This window comes from Somniosus microcephalus, chromosome 20, assembly GCF_052327205.1.
Source record: "Somniosus microcephalus isolate GS21.2 chromosome 20, FLI_Smic_1.0, whole genome shotgun sequence".
NCBI classification, from domain to species: Eukaryota; Metazoa; Chordata; class Chondrichthyes; order Squaliformes; family Somniosidae; genus Somniosus; species Somniosus microcephalus.
The window spans coordinates 74,812,583-74,840,550 of NC_141006.1; the positions used below are offsets into that span (position 1 = coordinate 74,812,583).

A 27,968-nucleotide genomic window follows, 5' to 3' on the forward strand; every position below is an offset into this window, starting at 1 on the left:
TGAAAGAAATAGCCCCATCTTTAACAAACAACGTTTACCAATATCTTGAAAAATGAAGTCTTATACAGTAGTGTGCACATCAGGGTTTCTCTAAATAACTGTACAGAAGTCATGTCATAGAGTCATAACGGCACAGAAGGAGGCCATTCGGCCCATCAAGTCCGTGCCGGCTCTCTGTAGAACAATCCAGTCAGTCCCTTTCCCCCGCTCTATCCCCGTAGCCCTGCAAGTTTATTTCCCTCAAGTGCCTATCCAGCCCCCCTTGAAAACATTGAATGTCTCCGCTTCCACCACCTCTTTGTGTTGGGTACCGTTATTGGTTTGTGTGTGCCTCGCAGTTCCTATCACTTTTTTCTCTCTCCACTTTCTTCTCTCTCTCTCTCTCTCTCTCTCTCTTCTTTTGTGGGTCACACATTCAGCTGGAAGAGGAGGACAAGTGCAAGTCTTGGTCCTCTCCCTGACCATGATGAACACTCTTCTGCAATCGCATCGCAGCAGGCAGGCTGGACGATATTAGATTTCTTTCATCGTGCAGTGAACACCTAACTGTCATGTGCTGCTCCATTTAACAGCTTGGCTGAACATTGAAGCAGCCCTGCCAACAGAGTTTAAGCGAGAGGCAGCCTTGAGACTTGATCTGATGACCTTCCGTTCAGGAATGGTTTAACACCTAAGCTTCTCAGACACCCTGTGATAAGATAAAACTTTATGAGGGTATTTGGAGTGTGTTGCTTCCATTCTGGCAGTACAGCGCTCAGACTTCCTTCTGTGTTATAAAACTGCATGGCTTAAGTCAAACACTACGACTGCATGGAAGGGAGTCAAGAGATTATACTGCTTAAACAAAACTAACAGTCTCTGCCCGTATATTGGTTTCATAATTTTGTTGTTTTATAAAATCTGTAATTAATACATTAAGGTGCATAATATCTCTTACCTCCTATTCTCTTGTAAACTTGGTAAGTTTTTTTTCTCAATCTTTCTCTTTCTTTTTCTGTTGAGTTGAGCACTGACATTGATTGTGTCTTCCTTGATCAGAAGGGAGCAATGGTTGATCTGGTACACATCTCTCTGGATGCCACCAATGTTGATCCTAGGCAGTGTGCTTATTGAGAGGGGAGATGCCCACTCCTGGTCAGTTTCCCGCCTTCCACAACGACCTAGCTGACCCTAGCATAGCAACCAATTAGGTTGTAGGAAGACTTGGGGGTGATTTTCATTCAGAAGTCGGGAAGGAGGCGGGACTACAACTTTTGGGGTTGTAGTCCCGCCTCCATCAAGATGTGGCCAATCCACGCCATTTTAACTTGATTGACCTTGTTGAGCCCACCTAGCGGGCTCAGCAGGCCAATTAAGGGCCACCTGGCAACAGGTGACGTCACAGACTGAAATTTCATCTGTCAAGAGGTTTTGACAGATGAAATATCAGCGTTTCACAGCTCTTTGAAGCTGTCAAACACTGACAGTCTTACTTCTAACATGAGTACTTCTCCACAGACTAAGTTAGAAATCTCTCCTGCACAGAAAGCTGCAGGCTGTCACTTTTGACAGTTCACAGCCATTCTGCTTTCTGTGCCGGTGAGATGAGGGACTCCTGAGGCCTAAAGGAAGGAAGGCTGAAAAGGTAAGAAAATGTATGTAAAACTTATTTAATCACTTTAGACACACCAAACACACTTACCTTTGCACTCATGCGCACATCACTCACCTGAACACCGACATCTCGACCCCTCCAAGCCCTTCAACCCGACAGCCCGACTCCTCCAACTTGGCGTGGTTTGGAGCCGTCGGGATTCCCACACTTCAAGCTTTAAAATAGGGATTAGGCTAAAAATTGCCTGTAACTAATCCCTTCCCGCCTCGGGTAGGCGGGTCCCAGTGCGGGGTGGGTACCCGCCTCCTTTGAAATTGGCATGGAGGTGAGTTGGGGGCGGGATGGGGTCGGGACCCCTGATTTTGGGAATTTAACCCCCCGCCTCCAATCCCGACTCCATGGCCCAATGAAAATCAAGGCCTTGGAGTCTTAATCAGGTCAACAATTCGAGAGCCCAGCACACTAAGGTGCTTCACGTAATTGGTTTATTTCTGTGCAGTTCCTTGTGGTCAGAGTAAGCAGATGATTTGTTATTGCTATTTGATGCTGACACCCTACACAGTCTAGAGGTTGATGTCTTGCAGTGTGGATAAAATTCACCTGGAGTTTCTAATACACAAGCTAAGATTTGTTTTACATGCCTGGATAAAGATATCACAGAATCACAGAAACCCCACAGTGCAGATAGAGGCCATTTTGGCCCATCGAGCCTGCACCGACACACATCCCACCCGATCCCCGTAACCCCTACACCAACACATATCCCACCCTATCCCCGTAACCCCACGTATTTAATCCCCCTAACACTAAAGGTTAATTTATCATAGCCAATCAACCTAACCCGCACATCTTTGGACTGTGGGAGGAAACCGGAGCACCCGGAGGAAACCCACGCAAACACGGGGAGAATGTGCAAACTCCACACAGACAGTCACCCGAGGCCAGATTCGAACCCGGGTCCCTGGCGCTGTGAGGCAACAGTGCTAACCACTATGCCACCGTGTAGGTAATAATTCTGAAGAAGGGTGTCGACCTGAAACTTTAACTCTGTTTCTCTCTCCACGGATGTTGCCTGGCCTGCTGAGTTTTTCCAGTGTTTTCTGTTGTTATTTTGGATTTCCAGCATCTGCAGTATTTTGCTATCATATGTAGATAATGATGGTTCCCAATTCTTGCAAATTTGGTGTAGAACATCAAAATGTAGGTCTTTCAGCTGTCCAAGAAGTGTTGTTGTAACATGCATTTAATCTGTTTCTTAAACATTCCGTTAGGTGCTTCAGTACAGCAATACATTGGAGGTTGGGTCAGCCACGTGGAATCATAGAATCATAGAAATTTACGACACAGAAGGAGGCCATTCAGTCCATCGTGTCTGTGCCGGCCGATAAAGAGCTCTCCAGCCTAATCCCACTTTCCAGCTCTTGGTCCGTAGCCCTGTAGGTTACAGCACTTCAAGTGCATATCCAAGTACTTTTTAAATGTGATGAGGGTTTCTGCCTCTACCACCCTTTCAGGCAGTGAGTTCCAGACCCCCACCACCCTCTGGGTGAAAAAAGTTCTCCTCAACTCCCCTCTAATCCTTCTACCAATTACTTTAAATCTATGCCCCTTGGTTATTGACCTCTCTGCTAAGGGAAATAGGTCCTTCCTATCCACTCTATTGAGGCCCCTCATAATTTTATACACCTCAATCAAGTCTCCCCTCAGCCTCCTCTGTTCCAAAGAAAATCCCCTTGTTTCCCAATATGCTGGGTTCTAGATCTCTGCCAAGACAGCAGGGGGGGGGTAATGAGCAGAGGCCAAACCCTTCCTGAGAAGGAACAAAAAGCTGGTGAACACAATACTCCAGGTGTGGTCTCACCAAGGCCCTGTACAACTGCAGCAAGACATCCTTGTTCCTGTACTCGAACCCTCTCGCTATGAAGGCCAACATACCATTTGCCTTCTTAACCGCCTGCTGCACCTGCATGCTTCTTCCATTGGTGTAAACAGTGTGTGAGTGCAGGGTTTAGCTCTTATTACAGATGTTTGAAGCATATTCTTAACTTGTCAGTAAGATAAGAAATGACTTGCATTTCTACAGCACCTTTCACGACATCTCAAAGCGCTTTACAGCCAATGAAGTACTTTTTGAAGTGTAGTCACTGTTGTAATGTGGGAAACGCGGCAGCCAATTTGCGCACAGCAAGCTCCCACAAACAGCAATTTGATAATAACCAGATAATCTGTTTTTTTTTGTTATGTCGGCTGAGGGATAAATATTGGTCAGGACACCGGGGATAACTCCCCTGCTCTTCTTCAAAATAGTGCCGTGGGATCTTTTACATCCACCTGCATGAGCAGACGGGCCTCGGTTTAACATCGCCTCCGAAAGATGGCACCTCCGACAGTGCAGCACTCCCTCAGCACTGCACTGGACTGGAGTGGAGTGTCAGCCAAGATTTTTGCGCTCAAGTCTTACTGGAGTGGGATTTGAACCCACAACCTTCTGACTCAAGAGGCGAGACTGCTGCCCACTGAGCCACGGCTGACATGAGGCGTTCAGTATATGATTTACTGTGTACAGCTGTGGGAAGAGCAAAAGATCAATTTTTGCTATGCTACTGAACAGATTTGTAATTACGATGGAAGTTTAGAGATAAGGCATAGTGTAAAATGCTATCAGAATCTGTCGGACCATTACATACTCTGAACTGGGGGCACTGTGTCATGCCTGAACATCAGATAAAGTAGTACATTCAACCCGCTGATTAAAGTATATTATTTAAAACAATTTATTAATGAAAATACACTGTACAATACACTATACACATCTCCTCACGTTGCAATTTTCACAAACCTTTACAGCACAGTTTAAAGTTTTACATTCATTAAGGTATGGATATCTTAATCAAATGACTGTAGCGCACAAAATCTGACCTGATAAGAGATTACAACATGTTTTATGGGTTTATAGACAGATATAGCTGCAACGGGATCCACTTTCTGTTGAACTTAAGTTCATGCTGGCTTCACAGCATTTGAATTAAAGGACCAGTACAACACAAAGGTGTATTTTTATATTCATTATATATGGTTTCTTAATGGCATGACAACAGTTAATCTCTTAACAGACTGGGCCTATTCCAACCCCCAACCTTTCCCTCTTCCTCCCTCCCCCCAATCTGACCTGTTCCGGAATGCACTTCTTCATGAAATTTTGATAAACTTTCCTTTAAAAGCCCTGGTTGGTTTTCCGCTTTGATGGTCTCTCAGTTCGAGTGCCACTTAAGCTCCATCTGCATTAGGGGTCCGAACTCACGCAGGTCTCCAGCTACTAAGATGTGGAGCTGCCTCCCAGTTTGTTCGCTGTAAGGCCGCTGTCTACGGATAACAACTGCACGCGAATGTAGAGACGGCCGAACCGTCCGACTTTTTAGGGATGACATAGTCCCCTCGCAAAGCAATGAATGTAAAGGCTGGTGGTTCCTTCGTAATGTCATTCTCACCCCGTTTGAGAAATTACATGACACAACTACCTATGCAAATGTGAGGCCATGGCAAACGAGGAAGGTTCTGTTGGATTAGGGTTTACACTTCTGTTTGGGAGGGTTTTGGAAGGGTTCCAGGTGGCATTTAGTGACACTGTTGTGAATAGACTGTCGGATTTGCACGTTTTCTGAAGTCTAAAGCTGTGCCTGTTGAGCACGGCGTCCTTTCAATGCCAGAAGCAACTGGAAAGAAGACAATGTAGATAAAACCAGCAACTGTTTGCATAGAAAGTAATGGGATTCGTTCCTATCGCAAGGAAAACCAAAAACTGGGTTTGTAAAGCAACACAAAACTGTATCAGAATGATTTGGGAGAGCAGGACATTGATCCTGGGTCATTGCAACACAATGGCATTTCGTAACAGTAGAGTGAAGTCTGAGAAACATATTCAGTGACAAAACAAAAGTCTACACGGGACTCCGAGTGGCTCAGGTTTATTCTCTTGAATACCTGAGCCACAGAGGCCAGATAGGCGCCATGTTTGATCCCCAGTCTGCGCTGAGTTAACTGATCTCGGCTGGGATGGTGGGGAGGAGCTCGACTGATGCCAGCGCCCCTGGATTAGGGTGGGTGAAATTGGCTGGGATTGCCGCTCTTGGATCTCTCTTCACCCCCCCCACCCCCATGTCCCTGCTGGAAAGCGTGTCCAGCCATTGGGCTTAGCTAAGACGTCTGCACACTATGATTTGGACAGGTTGGGTGATTGGGCAGATGCACGGCAGATGCAGTATAATGTAGATAAATGCAAGGTTATCCATTTTGGTGGCAAAAACAGGAAGGCAGATTATTATCCAAATGGCAATAGATTGGGAAAAGGGGAAGTGCAATGAGACCTGGGTGTCCTTGTGCCCCAGTCGCTGAAGGTAAGCATGCAGGTGCAGCAGGCGGTTAAGAAGGCAAATGGTATGCTGGCCTTCATAGCAAGAGGATTCAAGTACAGGAGCAAGGATGTCTTACTGCAGTTGTACAGGGCCTTGGTGAGACCACACCTTGAGTATTGTGTGCAGTTTTGGTCGCCTTATCTGAGGAAGGATGTTCTTGCCATGGAGGGAGTGCAGCGAAGATTCACCAGACTGATACCTGGGATGGCAGGAATGACATATGAGGAGAGATTGGGTCAATTGGGCTTATATTCGCTGGAGTTTAGAAGAATGAGAGGGGATCTCATTGAAACTTATAAAATTCTAACAGGACTAGACAGACTAGATGCAGGAAGGATGCTCCCGATGGCGGGGGAGTCCAGAACCAGGGGTCACAGTCTAAAGATAAGGGGTAAGCCATTTAGCACAGAGATGAGGAGGAATTTATTCACCCAGAGAGTGGTGAACCTGTGGAATTCTCTACCACAAAAGGCGGTTGAGGCCAATTCATTAAATATATGCAAGAAGGAGTTGGATATATTTCTTAAGGCTAAAGGGATCAAGGGATATGGGGAGAAGGTAGGGACAGGGTACTGAATTTGGATGATCAGCCATGATCTCATTGAATGGCGGAGCAGGCTTGAGGGGCCGAATGGCCTACTCCTGCTCCTATCTTCTATGTTTCACTTGAATCGCCAGTTGATTCGCAGATGAATAAAGGCAAGTTAGCGGGGGGGAAGACGGGGAGGTGGGGGGGGGGGTGCGGAGCTGGAGGGCACCTACCATCCACGGAACCGTATCCCAACGCGGAGTCAATGCCATTGGGAGATGCCTTTCTTTCACGTAGTATTATTTGATTGTGTTGTATAGTTTTGGGACCTTTAAATAAATAAACATTCATACGGTGTAGAAATATTTTTAGCAACTCCAATAGAGATTGGGCTCCGAGTTATACTCGAAAAAGAAATCGGTGGGGCTTTATTTTACTGCTGAATAATTTACCACAGTTAAACCATTATTGTCCATTTGATTAAATTGAGAATCGGGAAGGTTTTTACGAGCTGATATCCAGAATAACTGCAGTTTTTATTTAGTCGGAGGCTTGTCAATGATCACAGATGCCACGGTGAGATTTTTATTGGCAAAGTAAAGAACTTTGCCATAATTACATGGCAGTAATCATCTCCAAAGCCCATGTTTGACAGGCTGTGACGGCCCAGACTCCATTCTAACGCACAGTTTCGCTCGATATTGATCTTGTGGGGCTAAAGCTCGCAGCGTTCATCATAGCTGCCTAACCAAAGCAGACACAACTTTAAAAACGCTCGGATTTTTAATGACGAACGCATTTCATTAACGTCATTTTGCAACAATTTGTGGGGGCATTGCTGTTGCTTATAAAAAAATATTTCAGAAGATTGCTAAAAACAAAAAGCGGTATAACACAACCTGCTGTGGGAACATCTGGATTTGTAAATCATGGCTAGCTCTCTGCAGTCACTGGGATGGTTTAGCGGTGATAAACGGAATTCAGATCGTTTCCAGTAATTCACATTATTGATGTTCTGAGCTCCTGAGCAATGTAAGGCAGTCTTGTTAAAAGGAGCACCAAAATGTGTTGCCGATCATGACACTGTATTGTGCACTGCAGTGATTGGCCTCTGGTCTTTCAGGGATAGGGAACCATCAACCATCAATCTTCAAAAGAAGAAAAAATAATCTTAATGGCGTGTCTTCCTTACACTGGTTGTGGTGGGGTGTGTGTCTCGGTGTAGACTTGAAGCAAAAAAAAAACCCTGCATTTAAAAGCACCTTATTTGCACCCACAGGACATCCCCACATAATACACAGCCAATGAATTACTCCTGATTCTGTAGCAAAATACTGCAACAGAAAACGCTGGGAAAACTCAGCAGGCCAGGGCAACATCCGTGGAGAGAGAAACAGAGTCAACATTTCAGGTCGAAACCCTTCTTCAGAACTGAGAAAAAAAAGGGCAGGAAATGAAACAGATTAAAAGGCCAGTTTGGGGGCTGGGAAATGGGGGAGGGGATGAAAGAACAAAAGGGAAGGTCTGAGGGGTGAAGAGACATTAAGAGATATTCAAGGCGAGACAAGATGGTAATAGGACAGGTAAAGAGATAAAAGACGACTCTAGATGAAGTGTGAAATGCGCTGGCAGAGTGAGAGACAGCTGCCATGTGGGAGAGAGAAAAAAGGAAAGGCACAAACCAAAAGTGTGGATAAAAAATATATAGAAATATAATAGGGGCCGAGGTTATGATCTGAAATTGTTGAACTCGATATTGAGTCCAGAAGGCTGTAAAGTGCCTAATCGGAAGATGAGGTGCTGTTCCTCGAGCCTACGCTGAGCTTCTGTGGAACAATTACTCCTGATGTTTGTTGTTATGTAGGTAAACATGGCAGCCCATTTGCACACAGCAAGATCCCACAATGGGTTGATCTGTTTATGGTGGTATTGGTTGAGGGAGGGATATTGGCCAGAACTCCATGCATATTCTTCAAATAGTGCCGTGGGGCTATCGGACACCCACTCGACCGACCAGGAAAGGCAGACGGGGCCTCGGTTCAATGTCTCATCCGAAAGCTGGCACCTCTGACGGTTTAGCACTCCCTCACTTAACAGCTCCGACAATACTGTGGAGGCTTCATATATTCTGAATTATTGATTACAATCCGACACGTTGTTAGTACGTGATATCCCTACATTAGTCACCCATTTCTTGATTACATTTCATGGGACGCTACAAGGGGGATTTTTTAACCCATCCTGCTTGGTGGGAAGGGGTGGGAGCGAAGTTGAAGTAGTTGGGCAAAGACTCGCTGTCCCTGCTTCTTAACTGAGCCCATTTTTATTTTAAGGCGACTGACAACTATACTGATCTGGGTCTGGTGACACCCAAAGGCATCTTAATGACCTGCTGAATGGGGAAGAGGAGGAGGCATTCATTCTGCCAGCACAATTCACACCCCATCTAGAGCCATCCTTTGTTCCTTAACCTATCCCATTACCACCTCCTCTCACCTTGAATATCTCTTACTGTCTCTTACTCTCTCCTGCCTTCTATCCTATCACTGACCTTCCCTTTTGTTCTTTCATCCCCGCCCCCTTTTCCCAGCCCCTAAACTTGCTTTCCATTTCCTACTTTTTTCCCAGTTCTGACAAAAGGTCATCGACCTGAAACGTTGACTGTTTCTCTCTCCACGGATGCTGCCCTGGCCTGCTGAGTTTTTCCAGCGTTTTCTGTTGTTATTTAAAACTTTCTTTAATGGTCGCAGGAGGAGCAGGAGCAATTCCTCCGGGCCCCGCAAGGGAATTCTGGGCTTCTGATGAAGGGTCCCAGACCTGAAGCGTTGACTCTGTTTCTCTCTCCACGGATGCTGCCTGGCCTGCTGAGTATTTCCTGTTGTTATTTCAGATTTCCAGATTTCCAGCATCCGCAGTATTTTGCTATTGTGGAAGTCTGGGCTCCTTCTGTTCTGGGCTCCCCACCTACCCTTCCACCCATGAAACGGCCCCTTGCGCTGGTGTAGGCATTTAGGGTTAGGGTTAGGGTGATTTTTGAGCTGTTCAATGACGGCCAGCTGCCCTCTTTTTAGCCTGTTGGGGTGGCTGGTGGGCCGTAGAGGAGGTCTGGCCACTAAAATTGCCCAAGGGCCCCTCTCGGAGACTCCTGGGTGGGACGGCTGTTGACTCCGCCCTGCATTCCCACCGTGTGAGGTTGAAGCGCACGAGCACTCAACACATCCGTGTGAAAATCATTGGTCCACTAATTTAACTGAGGCCTTGCCCATTCAAAACAAATTGCAGTGCCTCCCACACAATAGCAGCCAAAGCAATTTCAAATGCATTCAGCATTGATACACTAATCGTTGCACAGCATAATTTCCAGGTTTCTCTTGAACTGTGAGCAGACACGAACTGCTTTTGTGCACATTTTGATAACTGCGTCCTACCCCTCCTCATGAGAATGATGGTGATGGTCTACCTTGGCTTAGGGGGGGGGGTGATAAACTTCCCCCTCTTTTTTTTCAAGAAAAGGCCCCAAAAAAGTTCCATCTTTCAGCAATTTTATCGGTGGGCAATGGACCTACTTCAGCTGAAACTTCTCTTGTGTTGATTGAGGGGAGGGTAAAGGCATGTATTTTTTAATCTTACAGATTTATTGAAGCTGCAAAAGCTGGGAGAAATTAAGACGCTTAGCTGATCCTCTTTCCTGTGGGCTAACTTGCAAAATGTCTCTCAATACTGACTAAATGTGCTCTGTAAATAAGCATTTTAAAGGTGCACTCAAAAAAAATCAGAAGTTCTGCCGTACGCATTCGTGCACTTGTTTGCTTGAATAGCTTTATGTGCACGCCTACTGCGTCGTCTGACGGGAGTCTTCCGGTATGGCGAGATGTGACCAAAGTTCCAGATGTGTGTAGGATTGCCCCGGAGTCTCCGGGATTTGAAGATTAATCTCCAGGACACGGCTGCGAGCAAGACCCAGGGAGAAAAATCATAGGGGCGTTACATTAAAAAATGGTGTGCTTCTTCCATTTCCCTACAACACTCGTTTATTGGTTAGAAAAATATCCAAGAGATGGGGGAGAGAAAAAAAAAGGCCTTTTGACTGCCGGTCTGCAATCATCCAATGACGCGGTGAGCATGGTTGAGCGGCCAATGGCAGGTGGTGGGGGGCAGGAGGTCCTGCGATGGGACCTCCAGGAATAGGTCCAACGAGAGACGGGAACCCTCGCCGCGCACGATGGAAAGGGAGTGCCCCTTTCACATTCACCAACAGAATGCGAGTGTCTGGAACAGAACCGGTTTTACTGTCTGATTTGGTTAAAACAATTGCTGTTGGACTTGGAATTTGTTCTGTTGCTGTTAGAATTTCAAACAAAACAAAAATAAAAAGAAAGTTGCTGTCTGGGGCTTCCATTATCGTACAATATTATTTTATATTTGAAAAATAAAAAGAAATTATATTCTTAATCACATCAACATCCAAAGAATACATGGTGAAATTACAGTACAGTACCTGTATGTACATTTAAGAATGGACTTTTCTGATTTTAATTATCCATATGCGTTACATTAAAAAGAAGTTAATATACATATGTAACTTATATAACTATCACTTGTGGCACTTTCCAGAGAAAGTTTCAGGTAATCGGAGAAATGACTACAGGCAACGGATGTTTGCGTGGTATCTCTGGACTCCACCATTCTCCGTGGCAAAACATGGGAGCCAGAGCCAATCTCCCAAGAGAAATTCTCACAAAATAATGCCCCAATCACGACATAAATTAAAGTTTCAGGCTGTGGTATTATCGCCGAACACCTACGTTACCAAGCTTGTCATTTCCCTCAAATGCAAAATAAATACAGTTCCGACCAAACTAGCATACAATAATGATAAATGCCAAAGCCGTAACAATATGACGTGTTTTAAAACTCTCAGTCTATGAAAGAAAACGAAATTACAATGTTATGTAATATTTGAGGGCAGTCAAACAGCAGATGTAGGCCACCGAAGAAGCAAAAGAATTGTTTTGATCAAAGTCTTCCCAGGCAAAGGAGTTTCGCATTCTGCAAATCCAACCATTTCTCAGTCCATAGTCTAAGAAGAATCCTTCTCTGCCAACATCCTTTCATTTAATGTGCTTCACCTACTCTTGATCCTGTCCTCAGAAATACAAGTGTGTATTAAAATGCCTTCAGTTGTTACAAACAAGCTCATTAAAAAAAAATATTAAGCTTTGGTGACTTTAATGCAACTGTGGTTTGCAAACCCAAGACTGAGCAAGAAATTATTCTGGCCCAGACCAAATTAACTTCTGGTTTCGGAGGGGGGTGGGAGTGGCTGGGTAGTTAAATAAAATAGGATTTGTCTCTATCGAAGGGACATTTCACCAGTCGCATCTCCTGTACGACAGCTTTCGGATCCCAATGCTCCCTCGCACCTCTGTCCAGAGTCAATGTATAGTTGTGGCATTTTTGTGTTCGTTATACCAAAGGATTGGAACAGCCAGTAAGATACCAGCGTACACTAGTGAAAGTTCCAGTCACCGCGGGGAAGAGGACCTCGATGTGCATTCTGCAATGAAATCATCAACCTGTTTATAGGGAATGGGCTTATAGTTTTGTTACATAGTGCACAGAAACCCTCCCATATCACCCAATGCAACTCTTACTTAAAAATGTTAAGGATTAAATTCTGAGAGACTACTCCAGATTTACAATTATGCAAACGTAACCTATTTAAAATTATTTCACTTTACAGAAAGATTAGATTAAGGCCTTAATTTCAGGAGCTATTTCTTTGAGCTCCATCCACTTTACATTGCAGCAGTCCCACTAAATAAATCAATTGTGCCGAGACCATAATCGTAACATCTGGGAGTCTTGGATTTGCAGTCTAACTTCCAAAAGAAAAAATGACGTCACTTTAATTGGCGTAACAGTTATTTTAACCAAGAACACATTATTGCCTTTTTTTGATTGTATTTCTAAGTGTATCCCAGGTAAAGGAGACAAAAGCAAATCTTTCTGTTTTCAAGTATGCGTTTTTCAAGAAGCCAAATGTTAATTTGGTCTGGTCTTAGAGCTTTTATGGAACCAACTTTCATCCCATGATACTGAACATTGCAACTCTACTTCACCCTGGCACCCAACTCTGATTCGTGGTCTGTGGGGCAGTGGGGAGGGTAGCCATGTTAATGCCAACATTTTGAGTTGGCATAGCACAGTCAAAATTGAAATCAAGCTCATCACTGTCCATAAATTCATTAAGAATGATAGATTCCACATCGCACTCCAAACTGCCGTGAAACATGTCTAGGTCAAGGTCAGTAGGGAACTTATCTTGACTCATGGCAGTAATGTTAATTCCTCCTGGGCAAGAGCTCAACCTTGAGTCCGATGCTTCCATCTGCATCCCATGACTGGCAAGTGAGTGAAGCTGGTTCTGGAGATGGTGTGCTACAGAGTTGATGTTACCAGCATCAGAGTGCATGTGCATAAGGCCGATGGGATTGGATAAGGCACCGTTACTGACAGCAGAATTCTGCTGGGCTGGTGATGGATGATGAAATGGATTGCCATTCATTAATCTAGGTGACGGGGCATTGAATGGTGATAATGCCGGATCACTGCACATCACCATTTGTCTCTGGTTTTGTGATGTCGCAACTGTATTGGCCTGTGGCATCAGAGGATCTGACTGAGTCATCATGACTTCTTTGTGCCGTAGCGACTCTGGTGTCAACAGGTCTTGCAACATACGGTTTCCATAGTGGTTGATAGTTGAAAAAGTGACTTGTTTGTTTTCCTGAATAGTCTGCATGGGCGAGTGGCGTAACATAGTCATGGGCGGTTGGCTGTACATGGTGGCACTGTATGTACTAGTCTGACTTCCAAGAGTTGAGCACTTAGATCCAAATGAGAAGCTGGAACTTCTCTGCCTGAGGCATCCTGAAGGAATCTGCTGTGATGGGCTCATGTTGTAATTGTCCTGCAAGTCCTCAAGAAGATTCTCTGTTAATCCCTCATTCAAGTTAATTGTACCGGCCATGTCAGCCAACCGTGGAAGTTCCACAGAGCACCTTGTACTTACAGATGGTGATAAGGTATTGGAGGGACTGGGGTAGAGTAATGGAGAAGATGGAGTCCTGTCATCATCTTCAAGTTCATCTAATTCAGAATTGGCCATTATGGGAGATAAGCGGCCACTCAAAGTACTTGCCGTTGAGTTTGCACGAGATCTGAAGTCAGTCCACAGATCAAATTCATCACTGGCATGAGAGCTGGGGCTACCCGACCACTTTGTATGCTGTGATGAAGGACTGCCTTCATTTCCTTCTTGTGCTGCCTGTAGGGTGGCTTTCTTCTTGTTTGCCCCTCTCTTGCTCTTTAGGAATTTGCTGTTGTTGTCCATGGAAACCGCACGTCTCCGAGGAGATTTTCCAGTTTTCCCTCCATCAGGATTTAGCATCCACCACGAGCTCTTGCCAGTGCCTTCGTTCTGTACTCGTATAAATCTGCTATGCAGGGAGAGGTTGTGTCGGATTGAGTTCTGTGAAGATAAAAGGTTAGACTGAGAATGAGACCAAAAGTGAACAACATACACGCGGCACAATAACCACTGTCACCGTTCTCTGTCCTCAGAACCGGTCATGGTAGATGCTGCCACCTTCTCCATCGATGGAAGATTAAAGCATCCCCATCATGCGACTGTGGAGCTCCTAATCAGACCCTGGAGCCCATCATTGAGCACTGCCCTCAGAGGAAATTCACAGGCAGCCTACAAGATATCCACGCTGTTACACCGGAAGCTTTAGCCTGGATATCTGACTTAGATATTGACATTTAATTTGTTCTTTTGCTACTACCATAGGAAAGAAGACGACTGTTCTCTAAAGAGGCAATACATGGTGCAGATATGCAGTGTTGGTGCAGCCTGTTTTACCAATGAGCAATATGCACATATAGGACAATAACTGAGTCAAATAGTTGTTAAAATAAATGATGACATAGTTGGATTAGTTGTATGTTCCACAATACTGTTCTACTGTTATTCTCCTGTGTGTGACATAATATACATTTACACACACACATATATACATATATAATATATATGCTCAACCATTGGTGGCCGTGCTTTCTGTTGCCTGGGCCCTAAGCTCTGGAATTCCCTCCCTAAACCTCTCCCCCTCTCTTTCCTCCTTTGAGATGCTCCTTAAAACCGACCTCTTTGACCAAGCTTTTGGTCATCTGCCCTAATATTTCCTTATGTGGCTCGGTGTCAAATTTTGTTTTATAACACTCCTGTGAAACGCCTTGGGACGTTTTACTATGTTAAAGGCACTATATAATTACACGTTGTTGTTGTTGTAGTGCCTGTGGAACTACACATCGGCAAGAAATGGACATCATGATGAGAGGAAGAGGGGAGAATTTTTTTTTAAAAAGAATCGTTCTATATTTCAACTCCCATGTACAAATATTTTTTCAAAACATAAAATTGGTTCTTATCCCGAGAGGAAACCGTCAAGTCTTTGAGAAGAGGAGGGGCTACTGGTAGAGGCCCAAACATGGGCGTTCTAATTCCTGGCGTGCACGCGATTGCTTTTTTCCAGCACTTTTGCAAAATTGCTCTCAACAGTTTTAACGACGTTGTGCCTCTCTTGGGAGATTACTGTAGTGTACGCATGATGGTGACTTTCCCTTCAATAGCCTGATGACACTACAGGGTAATAAGAACATAAGAATTAGGAGCAGGAGTCGGCCATACGACCCCTCGAGCCTGCTCCACCATTCAATAAGATCAAGGCTGAACTTATACATCAACTCCAATTTCCTGCCGAATCTCTATATCCCTCGATTCCTTTAGTGCCCAAAAATCTATCGATCTTTGTCTTGAATATACTCATCGACTGAGCATCCACAGCCCTCTAGGGTAGAGAATTCCAAAGATTCACCACCCTCTGAGTGAAGAAATCTCTCCTCATCTCAGTCTTAAATGGCCGACCCCTTATTCTGAGACTGTGACCCCTTGTTCTAGACTGTCCAGCCAGGGGAAACATCCTCCCTGCGTCTACCCTGTCAATCCCCCTCAGAATCTTATATGTTTCAATGAGATCACCTCTCATTCTTCCAAACTCCAGAGAGTATCGGCCCAATCTACTCAATCTCTCCTCACAGGACAGTCCTCTCATCCCAGGAATCAATCTAATGAACCTTTGTTCCACTGCCTCTAAGGCAAGTATATCTTTCCTTAGATAAGGAGACCAAAACTGTGCACAGTACTCCAGGTGTGGTCTCACCAAAGCCCTGTACAATTGTAGCAAGACTTCCTTATTCTTATACTTCAAACCCCTTGCAATAAAGGCCAACATACCATGTGCCTTCCAAATTGCTTGCTGTACCTGCACGTTAACTTTCTGTGATTAGAGTTTCATCTTTACCAGCTGGGCATTAAGCATTGCCCGGGCAGGGCGCAGAAGGAAAAATCTAGCCGAGAGGATTGTACAGAACCCACTGGATTTTCCTTCCATTCATTTCAATGGATGGAAACTCTGGCAGGTTTTGCAAGGGGTGTGCCATCCTCCCGGCAGATTTTGCTTTCTGCACTCTGCAAGGAGAAGGCAGCCGACTTTAAAATAAATTTATTTCTAAGATACCCAAGAGTTAATTTAAGATAACAGCCATCCTGGGGTTCAGGTGACATTCAAAGCCAAGGGTTATGGTGCCATCTGAAACCCTTGATTGATTTACTGTCTAGTTCATGGAGAGTACCTATTGCTGTCTAGGTTAATGATTTGGATGCTGATGGCTTGCTCTCTCTCTTGTTTCATTGACTTCTTGATGTTTCTGTCAGTATTTCCTTATTCTTGCACTTTGCACCACGCTGTATACCGCAGTTTCTCCTCGCTGACGTCGTCAGTACTCAGTGTTTAAGCTAAAATACTGTTTCAAAAATATAGAAACAGGGCGATAAACAAAAGTTCTTCAGAATCATTCTGAATTATTTGTTTTGCAAAAGCTTCTTGATCTGAATCCTCCCTCACAACCCCCGCCACCCCCAGCCCAACTTTTTCTTTTGATGTTTTCTGGATTCAGCAACTGCCAGTTCTAATTTGATGGCGGGTGGTTCTGTACAGTCATCCGAATCTCTCAGCGAGACCATTAAAACCTTCTGGCCTTGGTGCAGATTCGGGGCTGACGTTTAGGATTGAAAGGCAGACATAGTAACTGGCTGCAGGCTGAATGTCAGGGGTGAAACACAGTTCAGGCAGTTTTAGCATCACTAATGTTCTTAATGCAGGTTTATCCACCGAGGGGAAGGTTTTCCCCTGGCGTTGTGCTGGCTCCCTGGCGTACCTCCAGTGTGTGGGGAGCTGCCTCCCCATCACCGGCAGCCACCTCTGGGATTTCCCGCCAGAAGCGACGTCAAGTATTCAATATCTCTATCCAAATATGGGTAGGTGCATTGAGAGGAGTTTCGCATGATTAGAATATGTCGGATGACACTTCCCGTCACTTGTATCGTAGCAACCCTGCGCCCAAGCAACGCAGTATGTTCCTGGTGTGCAATATTGCTATGGAGTTTAGAGATGGATTTTGATTCTCCTCCAATTCCAGCCTCTTGCACATCCCCGATTTTAATCGCTCCACCATTGGCGGCCGTGCCTTCAACTACCGAGGCCCTAAGCTCTGGAATTCCCTCCCTAAACCTCTCCACCTCTCTTTCCTCCTTTAAGACGCTCCTTAAAACCGACCTCTTTGACCAAGCTTCTGTCCTAATTTCTCCTTATGCGACTTGGTGCCAAATTTTGTTTGATAATCGCCTCTGTGAAGCGCCTTGAGACATTTTACTACATTAAAGGCGCTATATAAATACTTGTTGTTGTTGTTGAATTATTACACTCCCTCTGGCCTCATTTTTTGCATTACTTATTACAAAATTAAATTGGTGGTTTGCAGGTAAATGAAATTGTCCTAATGCAGGCCACAGACCTGAATATTGTCACGACGGTGGATGATGACATTTGAAGACTGTTGCTCCTATACTATATTGATAAGCTGATGGGATTTGATGAAGTAGGGGGGGGAGGAGGCTGGTGTGAAGCATAAACTCCAGCACGCACCAGTTGGGCCGAATGGCCTGTTTCTGGGCTGGAAATTCTATGCACTGTCAAATGATCGTTGTCAGGAAGAATTGTAAGATAATTATTAACTTAAATTTTCTGGCTCTAGCTGTTAAAATGCTGCCTCTTAATTACAAAAGTGACCTTGTGTGAACTTTAATTCCTCTGGCTTGGAGAACTTTAATGAGGTCCATCTCACGTTCTGTATCTGATAGACACTCAAGACCAGTAAAGTGTAGAAACCTAGGAGTGGACTGCTAGCAATAATGCAGCCATACAGGAAAGCTTTGGTAGAATAGTTTCATTATTTTCAGTTTATCACTGGTCTTTACATTCACTTCTGCTACAGTTTATTTATTTCAAAGGTTGTTTGGACTTTTCTTCCAACAAATAGCTGCCACGATCATCATCATGTCGTATCTTCTCACTCTTCCCTTGGAGAACATTGCAAAGCAGTGGAAGGATTAACAGTCCGACAGGCTGCGACATCCGTGGCCATAACCACCTTTATACCAGCCAATAGGAGGGTTAGTTCTCTATCTGAATGCACGTAGCATTCGTGACAAAATAGACGAGTTAATGGCACAAATAACTACATATGGGTATGATCTTGTGGCCATTACAGAAACATGGCTGCAGGGTGACAATGCCTGGGAATTAAACATACCAGGTTATTTAACGATCAGGAAGGACAGGCAGGAAAGGAAGGGGAGGTGGGGTGGCTATGTTAATAAAGGAAGGAATCACTGTAATACAGAGAAATGATATTGGGTCAAAAGATCAGGATAATGAAACAGTTTGGGTGGAGGTAAGGAATAATAAGGGGAAAAAAACACTAGTGGGCGTAGTCTATAGGCCTCCGAACAGTGGCAACTCTGTTGGACGGAGTATCAATCAGGAAATAGTTGAGGCTTGTAATAAGGGAACATCTATAATTATGGGGGATTTTAACTATCATATTAATTGGACAAATCAAATTGGGCAGGGCTGCCTTGAGGATGAGTTCGTTGAGTATATTAGGGATGGGTTTCTTGAGCAGTATGTAACTGAACCGACCAGGGGGCAAGCAACCTTAGATCTGGTCCTGTGTAACGAGACAGGATTAATTAAAAATGTCCTAGTAAAGGATCCCCTTGGAATGAGTGACCATAACATGGTTGAATTCCATATTCAATTTGAGGGTGAGAAGGTTGGATCTCAAACAAGCGTGCTAAGCTTGAATAAAGGAGACTATGAAGGTATGAGAGCGGAATTGAGTAGAGTGGATTGGGAAAATAGATTAAAGGGTAAGACGATACATGATCAGTGGTGTACATTTAAGGAGTTATTTTACAACTTCCAAAAAATATATATTCCACTGAGAAGAAAAGGGTGTAAAAGAAAAGACAGCCATCCGTGGCTAAGTAAAGAAATTAAGGATAGTATTCGACTAAAAACAAGGGCATATAAGCTAGCCAAATCTAGTGGGAGGATAGAGGATTGGGAAAACTTTAAAAGACAGCAAAAAATAACAAAAAGATTGATTAAGAAAGGGAAGATAGATTATGAAAGTAAATTAGCAAAAAATATAAAAACAGATAGTAAGAGTTTTTATAGTTATATAAAAAGAAAAAGGGTGGCTAAAGTAAATGTTGGTCCCTTAGAGGATGAGACCGGGAAATTAATGGTGGGAAATATGGAGATGGCAAAAACACTGAATGAATATTTTATATCAGTCTTTACAGTAGAAGACACTAAAAATATCCCAACACTGGACAAACAGGGGGCTAAAGGGGGGGAGGAGCTAAACACGATCAAAATCACTAAGGAAGTGGTACTTGGTAAAATAATGGGACTCAAGGTGGATAAATCACCTGGACCGGATGGCTTACATCCTAGGGTCTTGAGGGAAGTGGCGGTAGGGATTGTGGATGCATTGGTAATAATTTTCCAAAACTCCCTGGACTCGGCAAAGGTCCCGGCAGACTGGAAAACTGCTAATGTAACACCCTTATTTAAAAAGGGCAGTAGACAGAAGGCTGGAAACTATAGACCGGTTAGCCTAACATCTGTGGTAGGTAAAATTTTGGAGTCCATTATTAAGGAGACAGTAACAGGACATTTGGATAATCATAATTTAATAGGACAAAGTCAGCATGGTTTTATGAAGGGGAAGTCATGTTTGACAAATTTGCTGGAGTTCTTTGAGGAAGTAACATATAGGGTGGATCAAGGGGAACCAGTGGATGTAGTGTATTTAGACTTCCAAAAGGCATCTGACAAGGTGCCACACAAAAGATTATTGCTTAAGATAAAAAATCACGGGATTGGGGTAATATTCTGGCATGGATAGAGGATTGGCTATCTAACAGAAGGCAGAGAGTTGGGATAAATGGTTCATTCTCAGACTGGCAATCAGTAACTAGTGGTGTTCCGCAGGGGTCAGTGCTGGGTCCCCAACTCTTTACAATCTATATTAACGATTTGGAGGAGGGGGCTGAGTGTAACATATCAAAGTTTGCAGATGATACTAAGATGGGAGGGAAAGTAGTGAGTGAGGAGGACATAAAAAACCTGCAAGGGGACATAGACAGGCTAAGTAAGTGGGCAGAGATTTGGCAGATGGAATACAATACTGGAAAGTGTGAGGTTATGCACTTTGGCAGGAAACATCATAGAGCAGTTATTATCTTAATGGCAAGGAACTGGAAAGTACTGAAGTACAAAGGGATCTGGGGGTCCTGGTGCACGAAACTCAAAAGGTTAGTATGCAGGTGCAGCAAGTGATTAAGAAGGCCAATAGAATGTTGGCTTTCATTGCTAGGGGGATAGAATATAAAAATAGGGAGGTATTGCTTCAGTTGTACAGGGTATTGGTGAGACCGCACCTGGAATACTGCATACAGTTTTGGTGTCCATACTTAAGAAAAGACATACTTGCTCTCGAGTCAGTACAAAGAAGGTTCACTCGGTTAATCCCAGGGATGAGGGGATGGACATATGAGGAGAGGTTGAGTAGATTGGGACTCTACTCATTGGAGTTCAGAAGAATGAGAGGCGATCTTATTGAAACGTATAAGATTGTGAAGGGGTTGGATCGGGTGGATGCGGGGAAGATGTTCCCGATGATGGGTGAAACTAGAACTAGGGGGCATAGTCTTAGAATAAGGGGCTGCTCTTTCAAAACTGAGATGAGGAGGAACTACTTCACTCAGAGGGTGGTAGGTCCATGAAATATGCTGCCCCAAAAAGCTGTAGAAGCTACATCATTACATAAATTTAAAACAGAAATAGACAGTTTCCTAGAAGTAAAGAGAATTAAGGGTTACGGGGAGCGGGCAGGAATTTGGACATGAGTCTAGGTTCGGAATGGTCATGGCCCTGTGGGTAGCGGAGCGGGCCCAGGGGCCGTGTAGCCTGATCCTGCTCCTATTTTGTGTGTCTAATTCTGTTAGATTCAGGAGATGGTTCTGTGATAGTGGATTGGCGGTTAGGATCAGATCAGCCATGATCTTATTGAATGGCGGAGCAGGCTCGAGGGGCCGATTGGCGTACTCCTGCTCCTATTTCTTATGTTCTTATAGTCCAATATGGCGGGAGGGTTTTATGGGCTCCCACAACCCATAAGATGAGGGAGGTGGTGGAGGGGCGGTGGAGGGGGGGCACCCGCACCCACACCCACTGGACGAGAGTCTATCGCTGGATGTCAACCCAGAATCCAGAGCCGCAGCTCCGACTCCGCTCGCCCGGACTGTCTGGAGTGGGGTTCGAACCCAGCACCTTCGGCCCCAGAGGCGGGAACGCTCCCACTGCGCCAAAGGCTCGCTCCTAGCTGCCATCTTAGTACACTGAAAACAGCAGAGCTCCGGGTGTCTGATGACTGCAGTGGAAGAGCCATGAGCTTGAATTCTGACCTTGTCTAAAATCTGACTCAGGTGCCCTCAAGGTGGATTTTTTTCATCTCTTCGCCAGGCCTTCAGAGGAACCCTTTTGTAAAGAAAACTGGCGGGACCAGGCTGGTGCCACAGAAGGATTTCTTCTGTTGGTCAATCATTAAACATACATCTGTATTTCAAATCTTACAGCCTGCCCAGCTTTGTAGGAAGCATAAAGGTGGGGGGAGCGTGCTCACTTTTAGTAATATCGGACAACCTAAAATGCATCACCAATCCTTTAAACCACAATTCACGATTCCTAATCATTCACAATAAAAGCTTTTTCTGAAAACTGCTCTTTAAAGCTTCATTCTTCCCAGCAACAGAAATGAAACCAGTAAATTCACAGGATTCCATCGGATATACGGCCCAGAAACAGGCCATTCGGCCCAACCAGTCCATGCCGGCATTTATGCTCCACTCGAGCCTCCTCCCGTCTTTCCTCATCTAAATCTATCAGCATAACCCTCGATTCCTTTCTCCCTCATATGCTTGTCCAGCCTCCCCTTAAATGTATCGATACTATTCGCTTCAACCACTCCCTGTGGTAGCGAGTTCCACATTCTCACCACTCTCTGGGTAAAGAAGTTTCTTCTGAATTCCCTATTGGATTTCTTGGTGACTATCTTATATTGATGGCCTCTAGTTATGCTCTTCCCCACAAGTGGAAACATTCTCTCTGTATCCACTCTATCAAAACCTTTCATAATTTTAAAGACCTCTATTAGGTCACCCCTCAGCCTTCTTTTCTCAAGAGAAAAGAGACCCAGCCTGTTCATCCTTTCCTGATATGTATACCCTCGCATTTCTAGTATCATCCTTGTAAATCTTCTCTGCACCCTCTCCAGTGCCTCTATATCCTTTTTATAATATGGCGACCAGAACTGTACACAGTGCTCCAAGTGTGGTCGAACCAAGGTTCGATACAAGCTCATCGTCATTGGGTCAAAATCCTGGAACTCCCTCCCTAACAGCGCTGTGGGAGCACCTTCACCGCACGGACTGCAGCGGTTCAAGAAGGTGGCTCACCACCACCTTCTCAAGAGCAATTAGGGATGGGCAATAAATGCTGGCGCCCACATCCCAAGAATGAATAAATGGTTACAGTGTAGTAAAGTACTATGGCAGCAGCAGATCACAGTTCGATGAAGGCAGAATTTAATGCAAACATTATTGAAGACTTGATTTGTTACTGGCAGGTCTGCTATTACTAAGCGAGTGGTCGTATAAACAACAAGACCCCGACACCATCCATGTTTGCTGTGTTCTTAATAGAAGTCATTCCAACAAGCAAAATTTTACCAGATGGTTTTGCTTTTGGGTCTCAATAAAATAATATCCTTTTGTAGCTCAGAGGCCTCTTGATAGAACAAAGGTGAGGTTCCTCGAAAGTAAGATTAATGATTATTTTCAAGAGGTATCAAAATGGAGTTGTTTAGCAACCAATTGTGAGAGGTTCTCGCGAAGCCTCACTCCTGGTGCTTCTGCGAATGTTTGGTCCTATTGATGCTGATAAATATCACGATGATCTGAGAAATAAGGCACCACTCTATTATGCAACAACCTCTTTATACTATAGTCTATTTGTTTTCATCTTCTTTATAATCTGGCACTTTACCAAATGAACTGCATTGTATCTCGAATGGCAGAAATCAATCTACAGCCCTGACTAAGCCTGGTTCATAAGTAATTATCCCTTCATGCGTAGGGAGAGACAAGTAGCTTACTCACTGAAATTTCATATCCATAAGCCGCATCCATACAGTATTACGTGACCAATGATAAGAGCCAACAAAAGATGCTGTCTTGACATAGTCACCACAGTGAACTTCATTTCAGAATATAATGTACGCACAATTGGACTGACATAGAAACATAGAAAAATAGGAGCAGGAGTCGGCCATTCGGCCCTTTGAGCCTGCTCCACCATTCAATATGTTCATGGCTGATCCTCTATCTCAATACTATATTCCCACTCTCTCCCCATACCCCTTGATGCCTTTTGTGTCTAGAAATCTATCTCCTTCTTAAATATATTCAGTGACTTGGCCGCCACAGCCTTCTGTGGTAGAGAATTCCACAGGTTCACCACCCTCTGGGTGAAGACATTTCTCCTCATCTCAGTCCTAAATGTCCTACCCCGTATCCTGAGACTGTGACCCCTCATTCTAGACCCCCCAGCCAGGAGAAGCATCCTCCCTGCATCCAGTCTGTCTAGCCCTGTCAGAATTTTATACGTTTCAATGAGATCCCCTCTCATGCTTCTAAACTCCAGTGAATACAGGCCTAGTCGACCCAATCTCTCCTCATACGGCAGTCCTGCCATCCCAGGAATCAGTCTGTTTACATTACAATCATTTTTTTTGGGCAACCCCAAGCTACACCTTAAGACAGCCAAGCCAGCAGAAGGAAAAGAAACACCGTACATCACCGGTGCTGCACTTTAAGACAATGAATGTAGCACAAAAGGCGGAAGACTCCACAATCCCCCAAAATGGATCTTCTGTTCCACATTGTTGCTGATGCCGCAGACACAATGGACTCAATTTTCCACTTTTGTGGTGCTTACCCAATGTTTATGGAATAAAGGAACGTCATTCTCAACTCCATGCATAAAGTGTGCCTTTTTTTTTTGCTCCTTGCCAGCCCTAAATGAATTACATAGTGTACAGCACAGAAACAGGCCACGCGACTCAATAGGTCTATGCCGGTGTTTAAGCTCCATATGAGCCTCCTCCCACCTTACCTCCGATCAGCATATTCCCTTCGCCCTCATTTACTTATCTAGCTTCCCCTTAAATGCATCTGTGCTATTTGCCTCAACCACTCCCTGTGGGAGCGAGTTCCACATTCTCACCACTCTCTGGGTAAAGAAGTTTCTTCTGAATTCCCGATTGGATTTTTAATGTCAGCATATATTGATGGCCCCTAAGTGAATACTAACGTTTCATTTAGATGTTATTTCAGGAGTCTTCCGTGCCTTTGTATTTGGGGAGATTAGCCACGAGATGGTTTCCAAGTTAAGAAACCGTCCAGTTATTATTTTCAACTTTTATTTTCTTTCAAGAAACCCCGAGAGTTTATGATTAACAGATCCCGTGTGACCCTAGACTGGAAGTGGTCTCTGGCCTTTTATTGTTGTAACTTTTGTTACAGTCCCTTTTGGTGGTAAAGCACACTTCACAGGATGTGGGCGTCGCTGGCAAGGCCAGCGTTTATTGCCCATCCCTAATTGCCCTTGAGAAGGTGGTGGTGAGCCGCCTTCTTGAACCGCTGCAGTCCGTGTGGTGAAGGTGCACCCACAGTGCTGTTAGGGAGGGAGTTCCGGGATTTGGACCCAGCGACGATGAAGGGTCGGCCAATATATTTCCAAGTCAGGATGGTGTGTGACTTGGAGGGGAACTTGGAGGTGGTGGTGTTCCCATGCGCCTGCTGCCCTTGTCCTTCCAGGTGGTAGAGGTCACGGGTTTGGGAAGTGCTGCCCAAGAAGCCTTGGCGAGTTGTGTTTGAGTTTGGCGGTGTGAGGGGATCTGTTTGGTGGGGAACCACGTGAGTTGGAGGGGGACTGTTTGCAGTGTGCCGCACTATCTTTGTTGAACCAGCTGCTGATGCATTAAAATGCCGCACTGACCACTGGTAATATTGTCATAGATTTCTTCCAAATGTTGGCATCAACTTCCAATCTCAAATATCAACAAGCCGTTCGAACAAAGATTTGACGTTCAATTCTAAAATCCCTTGATGTTGGCATCTGAGCTTCTTGTAGGTTAATGGAGAAGTTGTGGGGCCCGATTCTTTAAAAAATGGAGCGCGGGATCGTTTCACACCAACTCCAAAGCAAGAGGCGCACACGGAAAGTCCCGAGACGTGGAGGCCTGTCCGATCTTAATGGCAGGGCCTCATTTAGATAAAAGTTTCCGGAGTCCCGCCCGACACCCGGACAGGCGGGAGCTGGAATTTGACGACAGGAGGCCATAGCCAGGGGGAACCTGTGGGAATGGTCTGCAGCAGTCAGTGGGAGGAAGGGTCTCAAGAGCGATCGGAGATTGGGGGGAACGGAGCTGGGGGTTCCAGGGCAATTGGAGATTGGGGGCAGGGGGATTGGGATTCCAGTGAAATTGAGGGGGGTGGGGGGTTGGGGAGAGACGGGCTGGGGAGGCCCAGAGACTCCTTGTGGAGTCTGGGGTTGGGCGAGGGGGAAATCACTTTTGCTCCTCCTGGCCCACGTGGCATTCTAACAGAAGTAATTTTTAAAGACTCACCTCGGCCTCTATTGGCCAGCCGTCTCCTCCCATGCTGGTTCTGTTGCCGGGTTGCAGACAGTGCGGGGCTGCCCCCCTGACTTCAAGTTAAAATTACGTTGCGACGCCGATGACGTCATCGAGCTGCGACTTTTGAATATGATGTAGGGCCCCGCCTGCCTTTAGCAGGAGCCTCGCCGATGGTCTGGAATGCGGCGGGTTGGAGCGTGGAGGCCGAATTTTCAAATTTTAACCCCCTCCCACGCACCATTGTTGCTGGGCAAGGTGGGGCTGGGGGGGGGGGGGGTTAAAATCCCGGCCGTGGAATCAGCCAAAGTGGTTGTTCACAAATCAAAGGTCAATAGGCTCTCGACCCAACTGCCTGGAGTGGAATAGATATCTTCCCCATCAGTGCAAGAGCTAGACTATCCTCTCAAACTAAAACCTATTGCTGTCTCTTTGGCAATGCTTCAAATGCATGAAAACATTGAAGAGTTGCCATCCTGTTACTCTTCTGTGAATCAGGAGTGTGTCTGTGTTATGTCAGTGTGGCCATCATTGTTTCTAATGTGGATGAATGATTTGCTAACACGTTGGAGACTCGTTCGCTCAGCACACCGACGATCATACTCTCCGTGCAGGTTTGTTTTGATGCTCTCACATGGGTGTTTGACAGTTTATACTTGACCCTTTATGGGAGATGGGTGGCAAGTCACATAGCGGAGTTATAAATACAGCTTTGATTGCATATCCCGTTACATTTCCATACTGTCCAGATTTAGATGTCAAACTTCAACAGAACATTGCAACGTCAACACTGGCAATCACTTTCTGCTGAATTCTAACAAATCTCTGGGAATGATAAACTGAAGCGTGGATCCTCTGTATCAACAATTGCTACTGCAAGAGTGTTATTGTGTCCCCAAATCCTGGACTATATTTTACATGAGATCCAGTTTAGTTCTGATTCAACAATAGGCGCTGAGAGATTGTTTCCCCTGGCTGGAGAGTCTAGAAGCAGAGGTCACAGTCTCAGGATAAGGGGTCGGCCATTTAAGACTGAGATGAGGAGGAATTTCTTCACTCAGAGGGTTGTGAATCTTTGGTATTCTCTACCACAGAGGGCTGTGGATGCTGAGTCATTGAGTATATTCAAGACCAAGATCGATAGATTTTTGGACTCCAGGAATCAAGGGATATGGGGATAGTACAGGAAAGTGGAGTTGAGGTCGAAGATCAGCCATGATCTTATTGAATGGCAGAGCAGGCTCGAGGGGCCGAAAGGCCAACTCCTGCTCCTAATTCTTATGTTCTTAATAACAGCTTTAATTTATATAGTAATATTTGAGTGAAAAGAATGCCTCAGACCACTTTACAAGGGGGAGAGCCACGGGGTCAAGGGGTTTAGGCGAGGGGAGACCAAAGGTACAATCGAAGGCGATAAGTTTTTAGGAGGCTTTTGAAGGGAGAGAAGTGGGCAAGGATTTTAGGAGGAAGACTCCAGAGGGTAGGAACATCTGGGCTGAAGGATAAGCCTCCAGTGGTGGAGTGGAGGTGACAGGAGGCAAGGAGTAATCCAGAGCATTGCGAGCTGGGGTGTACGGCTGGAGCAGATTTCCAAAATAGGGTGCGGAGAAGTCAGATTGTAGTGAGATGGCAATGACTTATTCTAATAATATTGGAAAGGAAGGGCAGGTTAGAGATAGAGCAGTTGTTTGTGAGGGGTTGAGGGTGACCATTTTAAGGAGGGGTGACGACAGAGATTTTAATGGGGGTGGGAACAAAGAGAGGCTGACAATGAACACAAGGGGTTGGAAATGCAAAGTTTTGCGTTCAGGAGCTGGGTTGGAAGGGAGACAAGGGAGCAGGGGATGGATCTCTTGGACCATTTGAAAGGAGGTGGTGAGATGGAGAAATGGCAGAGTGCAGGGGTGTGGGAGCGAGCTGATAAGAGTTTTAAGGAGTGGGGGAAAGGATATCTGACAGATGCAAGAATCTACAATCAGAGGCGGGGATGCAGGAGAGGGAGGCTGTAAGAAGTGGTCTGTAGAAACAAAAAGAAGGTTGAGGAGGGGGTTGTCCTTGCTTTCCAGGATGACCCAAGAGGAAAAGGAGCATTTGGAGAGGGACAGGCAGTACGGTTTGAGGTTTTAAATACAGATTTGGCAGT

General features: G+C 45.0%; 1 protein-coding gene across 1 annotated transcript in view; it reads right to left on the reverse strand.

Moving 5' to 3' along the window:
- Positions 1–4,344: 4,344 nt before the first annotated feature.
- The window catches only part of LOC147103433 (forkhead box protein O3-like), a 219,390-nt gene continuing 195,766 nt past the window's right edge, over positions 4,345–27,968 (reverse strand). Inside the window, exon 2 of the mRNA XM_085963021.1 lies at positions 4,345–14,069. Within this exon, the coding sequence (XP_085819147.1) occupies positions 12,654–14,069 (1,416 nt within the window). The 3' untranslated portion in view covers positions 4,345–12,653. The remainder of the gene's footprint in view (positions 14,070–27,968) is intronic.